This window comes from Mesocricetus auratus, unplaced genomic scaffold, assembly GCF_017639785.1.
Source record: "Mesocricetus auratus isolate SY011 unplaced genomic scaffold, BCM_Maur_2.0 Super-Scaffold_100015, whole genome shotgun sequence".
NCBI classification, from domain to species: Eukaryota; Metazoa; Chordata; class Mammalia; order Rodentia; family Cricetidae; genus Mesocricetus; species Mesocricetus auratus.
This window is the reverse complement of record NW_024429198.1, coordinates 41,065,802-41,083,759: the sequence shown is the minus strand read 5'-3', so window position 1 is coordinate 41,083,759 and position 17,958 is coordinate 41,065,802. Positions and strand designations below refer to the sequence as shown.

At 37.9% G+C, this 17,958-nt stretch overlaps 1 protein-coding gene across 1 annotated transcript in view; it reads left to right on the top strand.

The window, feature by feature from the left end:
- The first annotated feature begins 394 nt into the window (after positions 1-394).
- Dok6 (docking protein 6) overlaps positions 395-17,958 on the top strand; it is a 407,151-nt gene continuing 389,587 nt past the window's right edge. The window contains exon 1 of the mRNA XM_005065385.4: positions 395-694. Within this exon, the coding sequence (XP_005065442.1) occupies positions 629-694 (66 nt within the window). The 5' untranslated portion in view covers positions 395-628. The remainder of the gene's footprint in view (positions 695-17,958) is intronic.

Genomic DNA, 17,958 nt, shown 5'->3' with positions numbered 1-17,958 from the left:
GGAATGAGGATCCATGTCCTTAGGAATCCACGCCTGGGCGAGTGGTGCCAGCACAGGGCTGTGGTGGGAGCGGTACCCTAGGCGCGGGTGGCAGGCAGAGCTCCCTGCCGAAGAAGTGAGTGATGGAGTGCATCTTGCCAGCATCCTCCAGCCCTGCCACCCCGCGGGCAAGGGGGAGGGAGCTGAGCGGGCGCAATGGCCCGCCCCGCCTTCCCTCCCCCTCCTCCGCGCCGGGGAGCCGCGATGGTGCGCTCTGGCCAGCTGTGCGCCGCCGAGTGAGGCGCCAGCCCGTGGGTGCTGCCGGGGGCGGCGGGCGGAGGGGGGGCACAGCTGGGGGCGGCGCGGGCCACGGTGCTCCACTCGTGGCCGGGGGCGAAGGTGACGACCACTCGCGAGGTGCTGGAGCTGTTGAGCAGCTCCGGGCCCGATTCCTGTTCCTGGTGCTTGGCGGCCCTGCTGTCGACCCTGCGTCCGGGCTGGCAGGAGCCTGGGGAGGAATTGGCGGTGGCGCGACTGCCGGCAACGGCCGGCTGGATGCGAGACCTGCGTGGACCCGGCGGTGGACAGCGGTTGGGTTGTCGACTCCAAGAAGCAGATTGTCCAGTAGAGGAGCTCTACCGCGCTGGCCATGGCCTCCAACTTTAACGACATAGTCAAGCAGGGCTATGTGAAAATCCGCAGCAGGAAGCTAGGGGTAAGTGGCTAACTCGGTTTTCTCCTTTTCCTCCGCTCCAGTGGCCTGGCGGGCTGCTGGGGATGGTGGCACTCGGGGAGAGGTGACCCACGCCGGTACCAGGACAGCTGGCCTTCCCCAGATAGTCCGCTTGTTGCTTGACCCGAGAAGCGCTTAGCCTAGGGGACTCTGCACACTGAGGCGAAGGCTCTGGAGCGCCTAGAGTCTCTTATCCTTAAGTGCACTGGGCTCCTGCTGACCACAGCGAGAAGTCCAATAGAAAACAGGGATTGTCAGTTCATAGATATATGAGCCATGGGCATTTATTGCATTCGGTGCAACCCACAATGATTTCTCTTAAAAGTGTGCGCCTCTCGGGAGAACTGCTGTGTGCTGACAGCAGTGGTAAAAGGTATCTTTCTTTATGTGTGTTTATAGTCACCATTTCCTGGTCTTCTTTCCCCAAGCCATTTCGAATTCTCTTTTGATGCCTCTTAAGCGCAGCACATTCCTTTTGGCTACCATGAGGACTTTAACGTACACTTAATAGTTGCCCACTGGCTGACTGCCTCATCTGCTGTTTTCCCCGACCTGTATATTTGTGCCTGTGTATAGGCAAGTGTGCATTGGTGCACCAACGCTACTGCAGGAAAGTCCGTGGAGGCAAAGTTTATGGAATTTTACTTTCTTCTTGAGAGATGTTTGGTCTGACTTGGGGTACAGTGTAGACCTGAGCTGGGAAGTGAGAGGGAAGACAAAACTTCTCTGGTGAATCCATAGGCATTTTAAAGGGAAGTGCTGACTGTCCTGAACGGCCCTGGGATATAGATGGAAAGAATGGGCCGGCACCTGGAGAGGAGCTGTCCAGATCTAATGGATATGAACAGAAGCAGACTAACTTGCAGGGGTATCCCCAACTCCAAGACACAGCAGTGTGGCCTCCCAGGTTCACCTGGCTACAAAATGAAAGGGGAATTCAACTCAGTATGCAAGGGAGTGGGGGTTTGCCCATTCCCTAGGCTGTCTGCCTTTCTGAGTTCAAAAGTTCTTATCCTGAGACTTTCTGGAATCCTGGCTTGGAGGTGGAAAGTGCCCAGATTTCTAGTAGAGGATGGGTGAATATTCCAACTTGGAGAAAGGAGGTGAAGGGACCTTAAATTTATGCATAGAAGGAGGGAGATAGTAGATTTGAGAATAAAAGCAGTGTGTCTTTGGGTAGTTTCACAAAGGTAAAGAGCAGCCTGAGAAGAAGGTACATCATCATCCCGTGTTCAGAAGTGGTTTATGAACCCTTAGCTGGAGGCAAGTGATGGAGACAGCAAGCTGCCTCTTGTGCTGCCTTTGCTGGCATTCTCACTGAAGACAGACAGGCTCAAAGGACACATGGATCCCTTCTCAAACTTAAGAAGATTACCAAATGCTGGATGCTTAAGGAGCAAGAAATGCATAGCTAGCTAGGACAACAAAGTTTACGTCCCAGATTTCCATCCCCCAACCAAGTGCCCCACCTACACAACAGAGAGAGGGAGGGGCAAGGTCTCAGGTGATTTTTTTGGGTAGATGATCATGCCTCATCCCCCACCCCTAGAGATAAGGACTGACTTGGTGAAACCTACAACTATCCAAGGAGCCAGTTGCTATTCAGCAATCTCTTACCTGTGACCCCTGCAGCTGCCGGCCAAAAAAGACTAGGTAGGATTCCTGAAGAATGGGAGTCCTCCTTACTTGACCTCTGACTCCCTTTGCTCTGACATGGTGCTTATATCTTACCTGTCTTTTCAGTTCTGTTGAACTCTAGTTTTGTGTGAATCTTCCAAATGTGTGAACTAATGGAATAATTAAGCTTCCTTCCTCTTCTCAGTGAAATATGCTTCTACTCTCAGACAAGGAACATGGGGCTGACAATTGGAGAACTCCCTCTCTTTGCCCATTTAAGTTATCCAGGATTACATACTATAAGACCGGCATGTATAGTCTAGTTACATGATAAAGTTCAAGGAAAGGCCACCAACTGCCTCCAGAATAACTTGACATTAAGAGCACACGAAATGTCACTCAAGAACACCATTTCCACCTGACCATGTGTGCACATACAAATTTAGAGCAAAGAATATTCTGTAAATTCACTATTTATTTAAACATAAACACTTTTAAAAGGCAGGCCTCTTTAAAAACATTGAAAATGCGTCTATATACAAACTATTTTTATCTTTGACTTCTTTTCTGAGTGAGGAATGTGAGCTTTAACATCCAATGTTTGAACCCTTTATTTTTTAAATGTCCTTAACCATTTTTAAAGCTAATTTAATAAAGAAACTTCATATTATATATTTATTTTCTGAGTATTCTTACATTCAAAAGAGTAAGTCAAATGTCAAAGCTCTGTATTGTTGATTCTGTGACAGTTTATAAGCAGGTCCCATGAGATAGTAAAACCCTAATTAAAATAATAATGTGTGCACTTAAGAATTGAAATGTATTATCATACCCCAAATCATAGAAATAGGTATTGAATAGGCATAATATTTACTTTTACGATTAATGGTTTATGTTTCTAATTTATGGACTCCAAGCTACACATTCTTTCAAACAAACCATTTGTAATTCTATGGATATATGATGCTTCTTGTGTGGTTTTAGGCAGCATTTATTTCAACAGATAAAGAATTGTAACTGTATTTATGCTTATATTTGGTATATTATGAAAAGAACTCATTTTCAGCAGTCAAATTTTATAGTAATTTGTTGAAAAATGGCTAGTGCAGGAGGCCAGTTGCATACTGCATACCTGTGACATAAGAACATATTTTGTGATAAAATTTTATGTTATACCCCTCTAAATGAGTGGTTAGAATCACACTGAAGGGGAAAAGGAAAATATTTCTTGATCTCTGGGTATGTTGGTTTCAGGTTATAGTGACTGGATGGCATTCACCATGGTCTTTAGTTGACAGTCTACTCATTTGGACAAATCATTTACAAAGAAAAAATTGAGTCAGCTTTGAGATTTGTCTTGATTCATCAGCAATCTTTTATTCCATTTAGAAATATTATATTATTATGATTATCTTCACTGTTATTATTATTTTGTGAAGGGACTATGTGTCTTAGATAGGCCTCAAACTAGCATTGTAACCGAGGATAACCCTTGAACTTCTGATTCTCCTACCTCCATCTCCAAAATGCTAGTATTACAAGAATGTACTGCTCTACAATACTCAGGATCTAGGGTTTGGTACGTATCAGGCAAGAATTTTACCAAGTGAACTACATTCCCAACATCTGGACATTATTTTGAGGAATAACTATCCTCAAGCACATATACACCAGAAATATAGTATTTTATTTAGGATTGGATTTCTATGTATTATTCAAAGCCTGGTGAATGATTCACATTGGAAAGTGGGGGTGCCAAAAGAGTATCTCAAGGTATTTTGGTGTGTGTGGTTGTGTATAACTATGCATAATAAACAAATAACGAGGTGGTCACGGAGTCCATACAGTTCATCAGATAGCATATACTGATTTGTGTGTGTCTGTGTGTGTTACAAAGTCATGTTGTGCTAAGCCATCTCTACTCACACTGAACTCTTTTGTACTACTAAGCACCCTGGACCACATTCGCTTCCCAAGTTTGGCTGTTAGGGGAGACAAAATGTGGAGAAAAATACTTAAAATCTTCGGTACATGCTGATTTATGAAATTGAGTGCAGACACAGTATTTTCAATGTTTATCAGCATACAATTTTATAACAAACTGAATTCACACCTTCTGCCATCTCTCTTCAGTGAAAACCCTGAGACATGTATATTCCTAACTTAATAACTCTTGATTTCTGTTCTCAAACATGAGGCTCTCTCTCTATTATAAAGTTTCCCTCTGATGATAAGAGATGGAAGAAGGTAGTTGCTCATGACAGACTAGCTGTGAATGCTAGACCCTGTAGAGAAGCCAAGTCATCAAAACAATTAGCACAGAATGAGAATCAGAAATTTGTTCATTGGAGAAAGTTAAGCCTAGTCAATCTCTCCTTCGAATCACTAAAACTGCTTCTTGAAGTGAAGTTGTATTCTATATAACATACTTTAGCATGTCATAAGAATTAGATAGAATAGATAAATTTAAGACACAATCTTAAATAGTCAAGATAATGATCTTAGTAACTAGAAACTTAAAAAGAACATCCAAGTTCATCTTTACCGATATGAGTACTCAGTGTTTTTAAGATACGGACTTTTACTCCAATGTTTAAATGTTTATTTATACTATTGTTTGTCTTGAACATTGCTTTCAGAAAAGGATCCATGATATGACTCATAATCATGGCAAATTTACACTTATGAAGTAGCAACAAAGACAATTTTATGTTTAGGGTGACTCCAACATGAGGAGCTGCATTAAAGGGTCACAGAATTATGAAGGTTGAGAATCACTGCTCTAAGTACTCATAGAAATCCCTAAAATGATTAAATTAATAGTTTCATGATATTCTGGTCAAATATCTTTGTAACATATACATTCTCTACTTCCTTGTTTCCAGAAACATACAACCATGGTTGATATTTTGCAGGATATGTAGTAGCATAAAGAATTTGTCTAATGCCACTAATGAAGTATTTTGTTACTAACTGATATTTTTGTTGTACCATAATAAGTCATGAGGAGACACCTGTGTGGAACGATGAAATAATCAGACCCTTGCAGTACTCTGTTTACACAAACCACATCATAAAAGCCAGAACATAAGGCAGCGACCATATAAACAGAACAAAAAATGACCTTTTCCTTACTTTATTATTATTATTATTATTATTGGTTTTACGAGAGAGGGTTTCTCTGTATTGTTTTGGAGGCTGTCGGTCCAGCCTGGCCTCGAACTCACAGAGATCCACCTACCTCTGCCACCCGAATGCTGGGATTAAAGGTGTGCACCACCACCGCCTCCTTACTTTTTAGATGATGCATAGACATCACAGTAGGAAATTTTAGCTTAAAAGGAAAAGTAATTTATATCAAGTGAGATTAATTTATTAGAAGGGAGTACAAATACAATTTCTGTAATCTCAGATTAATTCATTTTATCTTTACTGAGTTTTTTTCTTTGCTTTTTGATCCTTTAGATTCCAAAACTTTGTCCACCGACCACAAATTCTAGACTGAGGACATTTTTAGGTTTTCTTTTCGTTGTCTTTTTTTTTTGTATTGCTTTTCTTGTTGTTGTTTTTTCTTCAAGACAGAGTTTCTCTGTGTAACAATTTTGTCTCTCCTGGACCTCTTTGTAGACCAGGCTGACCATGAACTTAAAGAGATCCCCCTGCCTCTGCCTCTCAAGTGCTGGGATTAAGTGCATGTGCCACCAAGGCACTCACATTTTAATTAACTTTCAACACAAAATCTGTTAGCTTTATTTTAAGATACTCTCAGTCACTTGTTTTGTACATTGTATCATTATTTTCTCATAAGAGTATTGTATCTGTCCTTGAATGATAGATTGTGTTTGTTGTAAACAAAAGATATACATTGAATTATTGTTTTTTCATGATGTATGTACTTATTAATAGTGGTTATATCTTGAAAGATATTTTTCTCCTATTTTACTGATTTAATTATAAGATACTGCCTTGAAAACTAACTAGTACAACTACTGAAAACACTAAAGCATCAGTATTCATGTTAATCTGAAATATATTAATATAGAACCCAGCCATGCTGCTTTTTGTGTGCACTGCACTATTCTGATTATAAAAGGTTCTTACATATCTTATGTAATTCTTCCAACAGTATTTTGACAGTACATTTCATTTTTATTCCATATTTCACTTATAGAGTAAAATCTAAAAGGAGCAAATGGGTCAACTAGAGATACAGAAACCCATGCTGCATGTGTGGGTTTCTACATTGAAAGCAGAGTTTTAAGTTCAAGTTCAGCATTGTATATACTGTATTATAGTTACTATCTTGCTACAAATGTCAAAAGCAACAGATTTTAAATACATTTTCTATTAGTAAAGTTTTGAGTATATGTGTGTATACTTTTGTGTGGCAGGATCTCTCCCTAGACCAGCATCTTTACGTTGGCATGGCTGGTTAATGTGACCGAGGTATCAGCCTGTGTACCACACCACAGCTCTGAAACTGCAGATGCACACCACCACAAATCAGGCTTTTTCTGGCATCAGCACTCAGGTTCTCATTCTGCACAGCTAACACTCTTCAACTGAGCCATCTTCACAGCTCCAAATATATATATTCAGTGCTCAACTGGTATAAAGCTAACATTGTCACTTGTATCACTCAAATTTATTTAGATTGCAACCAAAGAGAAATTTAGAAAAAGACCTTATACCACATTAAAAAACTTTCTAGAGTTAGGTCATTTAGTATGACCACAAGTCCTTATACATTGATTGTGGTTTCATATTTAGCTAATTTATTCTTTCAAATAAACAATGCAGAACCCCATATCAGCTACTAGTGTCTAAGTATGGTTTAAAATATTTAAAATATACTTAAACGTATTTTTCACTTTATGTGGTAGTTTGAATAAGAATGATCTCTATAGGCTCCTATATTTGAACACTTGGTCACCAACTGGTGGAACTGTTTGGGAAGGATTAGGATGTATAAATTGATGGAGGAGGTACATCACTGCAGAAGGTTTGGGGGCTTCTGAAACCTTACCTCATTTCCGATGTGCTCTCTCTGCCTCCTAACTGTGAGATTTGAGAACTCAGCTGCTGTTCCTACTGCCTGGTCCCATGCCTTGACTACACATTCATATATTCTAACACTCTAAAGATATAAGCAAGAGTAGGCATCCTGTTTTATAAATCGCCTTAATAATGGTGGCTTATCATAGCAATAGAGCAGTAACTAATACAGAGGTTGATACCAGGAAATGGGTTATTTCTTTCAAGACCCTAACTATGCTGTTTGTCGAGAAATATGAAGACTTTGGACCTTTGGAGTAAAAAAGTGGATGAACATTGTAAGTGGAGCTTAATGGACCATTCTAGTAGGAGCTTTCTCTTGAAGTTTTATAGGTGACGAATATTAGCCACTGGGTTAGAGACTGTTCTTGTATTGATTTTGGAAAAAATGTAGCTCCTTTATACTTCTGCCATAAGAATTTGCCTGAGACTAATTTGAAAATCAACTGACTAGTTTTGTAGAGCAGCCTAATATTCCCTCTGTTCTGTGGTTATTAGTTATCACTCTTATGCAGGTCTACAGCATAAATGAGCAACTAGGGCAGAAAAAAAATAAAGTGTAAAGTTGGAAGAGAAAAACATCAGGACATTGAATATTAGAGCCAAGGCTTGTGCTGAAAGAAAAATGAAGACTGAAGATTGACCTGATTATAAATGTAATGATGGGAGGAGTTATTTCAGTGTGTTTCAAGGGTGGCAAGGTTCTCCTGAAGCTGGTTTTCAAATTTGGCAGTGTCATCCATGGGGTTATGGCTTTAGAATTATGACGAATGTGCTAGTAGAGGATTGTGGAATCTTCCTCAACAGTTAAGGATAGCTACTGGGATCACCCAGTATGTGGTAGGCTAGTACCTGCATGAAGGCCCCAGAGGCATGGTATATTTACCAAAGAGAGCCTGGATGAAGGGAATAGAACCAACCAAAGAAAAAGATTTATGTTACAGGCAGTTAAACTGGAGTGATGGGGCCAGCCAACCCCTTTGATATCAGAGATACAGCTACCATATTTGAAGTTTTCCCTCCTGGATTTTGACCTGGCTTTGGTCCATTACTTTCTTAGTATTCCTGCATCCCTCCCTTTTGGAATGGTAATGTACATTCTATGCTATTGAATGTTGGAAATTTATAACTTGCTTTCTACAGGGAACTGCAATTAAGATATTACCATGAGTATCAGAGAGACTTTGAACTTTAAACTTTAAAACAGGGTTGAGACTGTGAAAGATTATGGAGACATTAGAGTACAGATAAATGTATTTTGCATTATGATATGGCCACAAGCTTATAGATTTCAAGGAATAGAATATAGTGATTTGTGAAAGAATGGCATCATAGTTTCATATGTCTGAATAGTGGGTCTCAGTTGAATTGTTTGTGAAGGATTAGGAGATACGGCTTTATTATATGATGCATGTGATGGGAATGGGGTGTGGGTAGTGTGGTTGGGGATGTCTTCAAGGCTTCAAAAGCATCCCTTCATTTCCAGTGTTTTCTTTCTGCCTTATATTTTCAGGATATGTGCTCTCAGGTGCTGCTCTGGCCACCTGCTGCCATCACTTCACTTTACCTTCTTGGATGCTAACAATGAAACAAGAAACCCAATTAAATGCTTTATTTGATAATTTGTATTAGTCATGGTATTTTATTAGAGCAATAGAAAACTAATGAATCTAATCTTGGTTTATAGGTTTGATCCTTTGTTTCGGATGATTAAAAGATAACATTCAAGTTCATTTAAAGGAAAATGTGTTTAGAAATTGTACTGGTTTACTGGAATCTGATAAGTAAATAGGTAGTACATGGTGATCTAATTACACAACAAGTAATGTGACAATGGGACCCAAGTAAGTTTTTAAGCGTATTAATCGCTATATTGTGCCATGTGTCTATCTATTGTGCTTGTTTGTTTTATTCTTACTGCTTTTAAGGGTCAGGTGTTGATGCTGGAATATTTAATTGATATCCTTTATATTTTTACTATTTTTTAAATTACCAAAAATTATTATCAGAGTGCACGCCCTTAATTTCAGAACTCTGGAGGCAGAGGCAAAAGGATCTCTGAGTTTGAGGTCAGCTTGGTCAACACAGCAAGTTCCAGGGCTACACAGAGAAGCCCTGTCTCAAAAAACCAAACAAAAGAAATTTGAGAGAAAATTGCTCTAGATACTATATTATTCTACGTGTTCATATCTAAAATACATCCTGTATTTAAATTTATACATGTAAAATAATGTTTTGTTTGTTTTCTTTGAGACAATGTTCCCTTAGTAGCCCTAGATGTTCTGGAAGTCTCTCTGTAGACCAGGCTGGCCTTGAACTCACAGAGATCAGCTTGTTTCTGCCTCCCAATTTGTTGGGATTAAAGTAATATGCCCCCACTGCCCAGCTTTCACTTTTAATTGTAAATGTGGTATTGCTTTTCTCTATTTATTATAATTTAAAAGTAGTATGTATGTGTAATATTTATGTGTATATTCATACATATACATAATTATACATATATTAAACAATATATCACATAACGATTAAATATAATAATATGTATTTTTAAATAGCCTGTGAATATACTAACATGAAAACTAATAAATGCTATTTTTCCTTACCACTGCTACAGGTTCAAAAATATTCATGAAATGCTTAAGAAGGACACTAGTAATAATTTTTATTATACATTGTTGCATTCTTAAAGTAGTCCTTATTTTGTAAAACAAAATAGGTAGCATATTAGTCTAAAATTGACAGTTGGTATAATTTTCCAAATCACTATCATTTTAAAAGTGGTAAATCAAATGAAATACTATATTTAACTTTTTAAATAGGAATCTTGGAAGTTTTCTCATATATCAAAAAATAAGAAGAAAAGCACATTTTTCATAGTAGAAATTTCTTTGACAAACATGTCTTATTGTAGGTTAGCTTACTAGTGTATAGAGACACATTTCTGCAAGTGCTTTAAGGACCTAGAACCAATGCTTTTCTATTAGCTGTCATTTCCCTAATCTTTTATAGTCTCTCTTCCAATTCAGAATGTTTCAGCATTGACCAGGTATATCTTCTAAGCAAAAGTATTCTTAGTGCTCATTTATGACATTTACTGTAACTGAGTGCATATGTAAAATGAAATACATATAACATATAAGAACAATTTGGAATTCAACAGGGCCTAAAAATGAGCTGTAATGAAGTGTCACACAATAGCCAACTTTATTCTGAGCATCATACCAGACAGTGTATACTCTGACGGTTAAGCAGAGTTACGCGAGTAAAGAATACAGTCACAAGGACAAGCTATACACTGCGGAAACACGTTTTTCTGTAGAGGCAGATAAACAGATAACAATAGCCAGCTGTAATGAGTAATCTGAAGCAAGCTCACTCCTATTCACTATACCTGAGAGGGAGAGGGGCAGGAAAGTGCATCCCAAGAACAAACCAGGTTATGGAGAAGCAGAGATTACAAGGCTCTTGTTTACATGGAGTTTTCTCAATAGGTCTCAAAAATCTCCCCACACAGCTTCATTCATTGACTGTGTTCTGACAGAAACCCACATTTTATGTTTACCCATACTTTGTATAATTATATACATTTTAATTTTAAAAAGCCATGGGTACATATTACAGTTAACTATGGAGCTTTGTTCTTATACTTAAGCCTTTCTCACAGTACTGGCCTGACATCTGAACACAAGTAAACCTTTATTGTTCAGGTGTTATCTGTATGATGCTAAGATTGGTAGCCATTGTTATAGAATGAAGAAACCTTAGAACACAGAGAAAGAGTGTAGCTTGTTGGAGAGTACTCCAGTGAAAGACAGCTAAGCATTCTTTGCAATATAGAAGAGGAAATACCAAGTGTATTCTTGCTTCATTTACTTTGTAGCTAGGGCATGTGAACATAAGCTGGAATTTATTGGTTGTATGAACTCAGGAGAGCTTTTAAGTTATAAACAAAAGAGGACTTTTACAATGAACACAAAACAACTATTTATAGCATATCAATTTGTTTATGTAGGAGTATGATAGAAACAATGTGAGTCATTGTTACTACTGTCAAAAGACAATAATGTCATCAAACTACTTGAAGGCTACTATAGTCATCTACATTTGCTTATTCTTAAACCTTGTTCTCCAGCCATTCCTAATTAAAAATAATGCAAAACTGAAAAATTCCTTTCTGTTTACAATGACATATTTTGTTGCATGAAACAATGCAGAGGAATGGCTAGATAGCATTATTGGAGTAAACTCATAAATTTTAGGAGCAATATATTAGAATAGTATCTTGAGCCTTGAATATAAAGTACTTTTCCTAGAAAGGTCATTAGAAATCATTTCGCCTTCACTGAATACTTGTATGTATTAAAGTCTAAGGATATCATTATTAAAGTCTTGTTATTCAAGGAGATACACAGATGCTTTGATATAAAGAGCCATTTGTATGATATTATTAAGGCAAAGGTTTGAAGCCCTAAGTTGAGTTTCCAAAACTTCAGGAAAGGAGAAATTTCACACAGTCTCTTATTTCTGAAAACAACTCCGGACAATTCAATGATGAAGAGACATCATCTGTTTAGTAGATGCTGCTGCTGTGACTAGACATCCCTAAACAAACTGTGTGAGGGTCATCATCAGTTGATACTCATAAAAGACCACAGATTTATGTGAGAAATATAAAACCATAAAGCATTTCATAAGATCATGGAAAATATTATTGAAAAGTAGAACCAAGTAAAAAGATCATACACTTATACCAAAAGCAAGATCCATCAAAGGGAAACTTGATAAATTCACTCCATCAAAGCTAAAACTTTTCTACTTTGAAGGATTCTATTTTGATAACGAGTAGACTGATACTGGTAGGCAGAAATACTTATAAATGCCCAAACTTTGGTAAAGAACTAACCCCCACCTCCAAAAAAATCTTTCAAATTCTGTAGAAATGTAATCAAATTATACTTAAGGGTTGCTCAGAGGAGGGAATTTATGCCTGATGCTGTTAACTGAGACCACTCCCCATGGCTGGTAAGGTCAGGCAACCTAGAGGTGAATCTACTGCTGTGGCTTCCCAAAACCAGTACAACCACTAACTGCATCCTCAATACACATCCATACACCGACAGATAACTGTAGTTCTCAGTCCTCATCAAAGAAGCTTCTGTTTATAGCGTGAGGAAAACATTACAGAAAACTACACTGGTAAAAATGTAGAGAACAACTGACCCCAAATGATACATATACAACACAACGTATATGCATCAGGGAACACCTTGGAAAAAGAGTTACAAAGATTATAAATTCCAGAAGACCAGGATTTCTGTTATGAGATTATGTCTTCTATATCTGATAGGAAAGCTGTACCCATGGAATCAAAAATACCTGAACAATTACAACACCAGTTGACATGCCAATGTGGATGGCAGAAATCTCACAAGACCTCCCACCCTTAGATAAAGAGCTATAGATAAATGACTACTGAGAGAAGGAGTATTCATCTTTTCCAGGCACAAGGCCCCCCTAATTGGTTATCAAATATTAAGTGATCAGCCCTAAAACATATACATATAAGTAATGCTGAATGGATTTACCCTGTTATAGTTGTATATATATATTCCCTCATATATCTAAATGGGTAAGAATAGTAATTGAATAGAAACATGCCATGAATTTGAGAGGGAACAGGTAATCACCAGAAAAGCTGGAGGGAGGAGGATGGAAACAATGTAATTACAGTACTCTTGTGAAAGTGGAAAAAATAATGAAAAACTTAAAAACAAAAATTAGGCACTTATAGCAAATTGATGAACAGATGTTTGATGTTTAACCTCATTAACCATTAGGAAACTGAATTTCCAACAGTGATAAATGACTACATACTAGTCTGTAAAATGATATTATCAAACACCACCAAGTATGAAACAAAAACTGGGTCCTAAAGACACTACTAGTGGGAATTTGAAATGGTTCAGACATTCCTCTGGAAAACAATTCTGAGTTTTCTTTTTTTCTTTCTGTTTTGTTTTTTCGAGACAGAGCTTCTTTGTAGCTTTGGAGGCTGTCCTGGAACTTGCTCTGTAAATCATGCTGACCTCGAACTCACAGAGATCTGCCTGCCTCTGCCTCCTGAGTGCTGGAATTAAAGGCATGTGCCACCAATGCCCAGCTGGTGTTTTCTGTTTATTTTTAATAAAACTCTTAGTTTCAGTTATAATCAACAGTAATTGCGTGTATTCAGGATAAATAAGGTGATGTTTTGATACATGTATACAATTGTGAAATGATTATCACTTCATGTCTATCACCTCATATATCACCTTATATTTGAGTGTTTATAGAAAACATCGATGATAACATCCTTGGGAAAATTTTAAGCTGCCAGCCTAATGTATCATGTAGATTCAACATGCTGTACATTAGTCTGTCCAGCTTATATTTAACATAGAAGTGAGTTTTTGTACACTGTGACCAATAACTTCTACTTTCATTATTTTGGTAACCACTATTTTCCTAGCTGAGTATTTGAATACACTCTTTTAGATGCTATATAAATGGGACCAGGCTGTGCTTGCTTTCTGCTCCTGGCTTATTTTTTATATAATCAGCCCTCCATGTTTATCTATGTAGTTTCTCATTTACTTCTTTTTAAAGACTAAATAATATTGTTATGTTTTCATTCACATAAGTATTTGTCCATCATTAATTGACACTGAGGTTGATATATAATATTGTGAGTGATGCTGCAAGCAACAGGGGCGTGCAGATTCCTCCTTGATATGTGATGTTCTCCCCTTTGGATGCATGCCCAGTGGTGAGGGTGATGTATGACGCAACTATTTTGTCAATCTTAAGATTAAAATATTCTTTTGCCATAGTATACCTATTTTATTTGCCCTCAATAATGACTGCTTTGTATCTGTCCATCACCGGCACTTTTTATCATTTGTCTTTTGATGTTAAGTTATCTAAAAGATGTGAGCAATATGTCATTGGAGTTTTCATTTACACGTTGATGATAATTAACTGTTATGAGAATTTTCTCATACACTTGTCTAGTTTTAACTTGGGTCTTTGTTTCCTTCTTCTTCATCTTATTAGAGTTTCCTATGTATTTGGATTTTTAAGTGTGTGTGTGTGTGTGTGTGTGACAGAGAGAGACAGAGACAGACAGAGAGACAGAGAGAAAGGGAGGGAGGAGGGAGAGAGAAGAGAGAGAGAGAGAGAGAGAGAGAGAGAGAGAGAGAGAGAGAGAGAGAGAGAGAGAGAGAGAGAGAGAGAAGCAATTGCCCATGGAGATACCTATGAGGCATTTTTGATTACCAATTAATACTGGAGGCCCAATCTACTGTGGGCAGTACCAGCCTTAAGCATGTAGGCCTGAGTGCTGAATGGTAGCCAAGCGAGACAAGGGAAGGAAGCTAGTAAGCAATGCTCTTTCTTGATCTCTGCTTTGGCTCCTGCCTCCAGGCTCTTGTGCTGATTTGACTTAAGGATGGTCTCTAAACTGAAAGCCAAACGAAACTTCTGCTCCCCAAGTCGCTTTGGGTTATGGTAGTTGTTTATCGCAGCAGTAAAAATAAAACTAGAACACCTTGCCACATAACAGAGTGGGACATAGCATGGTTCCTTCTTAGTTAATGAGGCCTCTCTGTCTTCTACCTTAATTTTCCAATACATGGAGCTAGAGATAAACATCTGAAGTAAATCCTTAACCAGTTATGAAGCACAGTAAGAACTGTTTTAGCATTTCATATGTCTAACAAAGTACTCAAATGCTGGCCTCACCAGTCTTTCTCACTGCCTCATCTGACACAGCACCTTTCTTTGCTCTCTGGGTTCATGGAATATATATTTGTCCCCAGAGAGCAACACATAGTAGTGAGCTCTGTGCCCAGTGGATGTCCAAATAGCTACAGCTACAGAGACTAAGATGTGAATTGGTTTTGGACTTTTCCACATTATTTCAGTCTTTCTTAAAGTCCCCTAGGATTGTAATCCTCTAATTTTCCTTTGGTCTAAATGATTTCAGGTTTTATAAACACTACATAAATTATAATTTTAGTCAGATTGCTGAGAGGGTGTAAATATAAACAAGTGTATGTTGACTATATTCATATGAATACCAGTTCTTTAGAACATTGCCCTTATTTTTAATTGTATGTAGGTATGTTTGGTGTTTCTTTATGTATTAGAGGGAATATTTTGCTTCATTTTATTTCTAAGGAAAATGCTCTTTTATTCTAGTACCTGATAATTTAATGTTTTTATAAGGCCAATGAAATATGACAGCAATTCTCAGTGGGAATGTAGTGTGATATGAAGAGCAATTGGCTAGAAAATGTCATGTCTTAGATAAAAGGAGATGGTTAAAGCTCAATTCTTTCATAAAATACATTTTACAATTTTAACCATATTAATTTTTAAAATTTCTGTGAAAGCCTAAAGTTAGCTTTGCTAAAAGCAAATAGAAACAAGCAAACAAAAATGTTTATTAGTCTTTCATAAGGAAAGAAAAGAGGAAACAGATTTTTATAGAAGTTACCTAAATTTAAAACTGTGTTAGACTCTGGGATATTAGCTTTAGATGTTTGCCTTATATTGAATTATCTTTGCTTCAGTTGCTCTGTTGATTATTCTATATAGTTATTTACTTTTAATTTTACTATAAAATTTCAAATAGTATGTAAATTAGGGTATTTTCAGTTGGAAAGTTGGCTCAGGGCATAATTATACTTACTTCTCTTGCAAAAAAATCTCGATTTAGTTCCCAGATTTAGTTATACAGTGTCTTATTGCCTGTATCTTCAGCTCCTGTGATCCAACATCCTCTCCAAGCCTCTACAAGCAGCTGTACATATGTGATGCACAGGAACTCAGGCAAGCTCACATAGATCCCTATACAAGAATTTAAAAATACATCTTTATATAACTGATATCTTACAGTAAGCTTTCCAGTGAGTTGAACTATCTTTAAGAATTATAGCACTGATTTGAAGTCCTGTTTGCAGCTCAGCACATGCTTTTCCATGCTCCCTACCACCTCCACATCCATGCTGCTGCCTGGACAGGCCATTTGAAGTTTTAGTAATGCGCAGGAAGACAGTGAATCTCAGACAGGTAAGAGCACACACTGATTCAAAAACCTCAGTTCTTCCACACTGAATTCTTATCAGTATGCCTGTGGGGACGGCTGCACACATTGCATGGTAATACAGTCCACTCTGATCACCAAAGGCTCCCAAATAGCATTGAGGATGCCACCTTAGACTACAATCTGGCTTTGTCAGAGTATCTTGTACTTACTATAGCACTGGCTTCCCTGTGGTGTAGTTTATATCTTCCAACACGTGAACCCGGTTTCTCAATTCCTCACGTGGAAGTGATTGCTCAGAGCTCTATCACTATCTGTGTCCTTTGTTTGATTTTCTAGCTCTCATGGTAAACTGATGATGTTTACATTGCTCAATGAAGCCCAGATAATGATACTTCCATTACTTTTTATTTTTGACCCATGAAAACACACTATCGAAGTAGTCCTCTAAAAAAGTATTAATCTAAAATAGATGTTCTTCCTTATCACTAATGAGGATTTTCTTAGCTTGCCATTTTGTAGTTTACATGATTTTTTCAATCTTCTATTACATTGATGACTGTAGTATTTTGTCTCTAAAGCAACTATCCACATGCTTTTTGCTTCAGGAAAACACCTTAGATTGGTAACATGATGTGAGCCTCTGCTCAAGCATTTGGATCTCTTCAGAGTTCAGAATATCGTATAGAGGGAAAGCTCAGGAAAGAGAGACATTTTGGTGAATGTATTGAAGTACTAGGTCTGCATTCCACTTGTAAATAAGTGTCAAATTCCAAATAGCAGCATCCCATAGACAAGGAACCCTCAGTATCCTTTAACCTGTCGCTATTTCAAAATAACAAATACTGATTTGACTTTCCGCAATTAAGCAGTACCACAAATTTCTAATTCTCTTTACCTTGAGGAAACAATTTTTTTCTGGGTTTGTGTTTAGCACAACCACGGCAGGTAGGTTATAAGTACATGACTAAATGTTGCTAACATTACTATGACAATGTTATTCTCATGCAAAAAATGGGAGCCTGTATTGAGGTTGCCAGAATCTTAAATTAATTGAACCTTGGCTTGAGAGTTCCAGGCATCCTTAACTGGAATGGTAGGGATGCAGACCTTTGCCCTACTAACACTCTGTTCAGTTATTCGCAATAACTACATTTACAATGACAATATTTTTTAATGTCACCTACATTGGTGGCACCCTCCCCACAGAAGTTTGGTATCACCTAGGAATCCTATTTGTAGATCATCTTCTACTCCAAGGGCTCTTCCTCTGATCACATAGCACCATGTGGCCAGGAGTCCTCTTCCTGAACTGCTACAAGAATTCCCTCATTGGTCTGCTTTTGCAAACTGTTTTCTATTTTCTTTAGGATCCTTTAATTTTCAGCCCTCATAGTTTTATTCTCATGCCATAAAACCATCTCTATCAATTAGTTACTTCAAGTTTTGTTCGCACCTCTTATTATTTTTTCTACTTTTATTTTTTCTG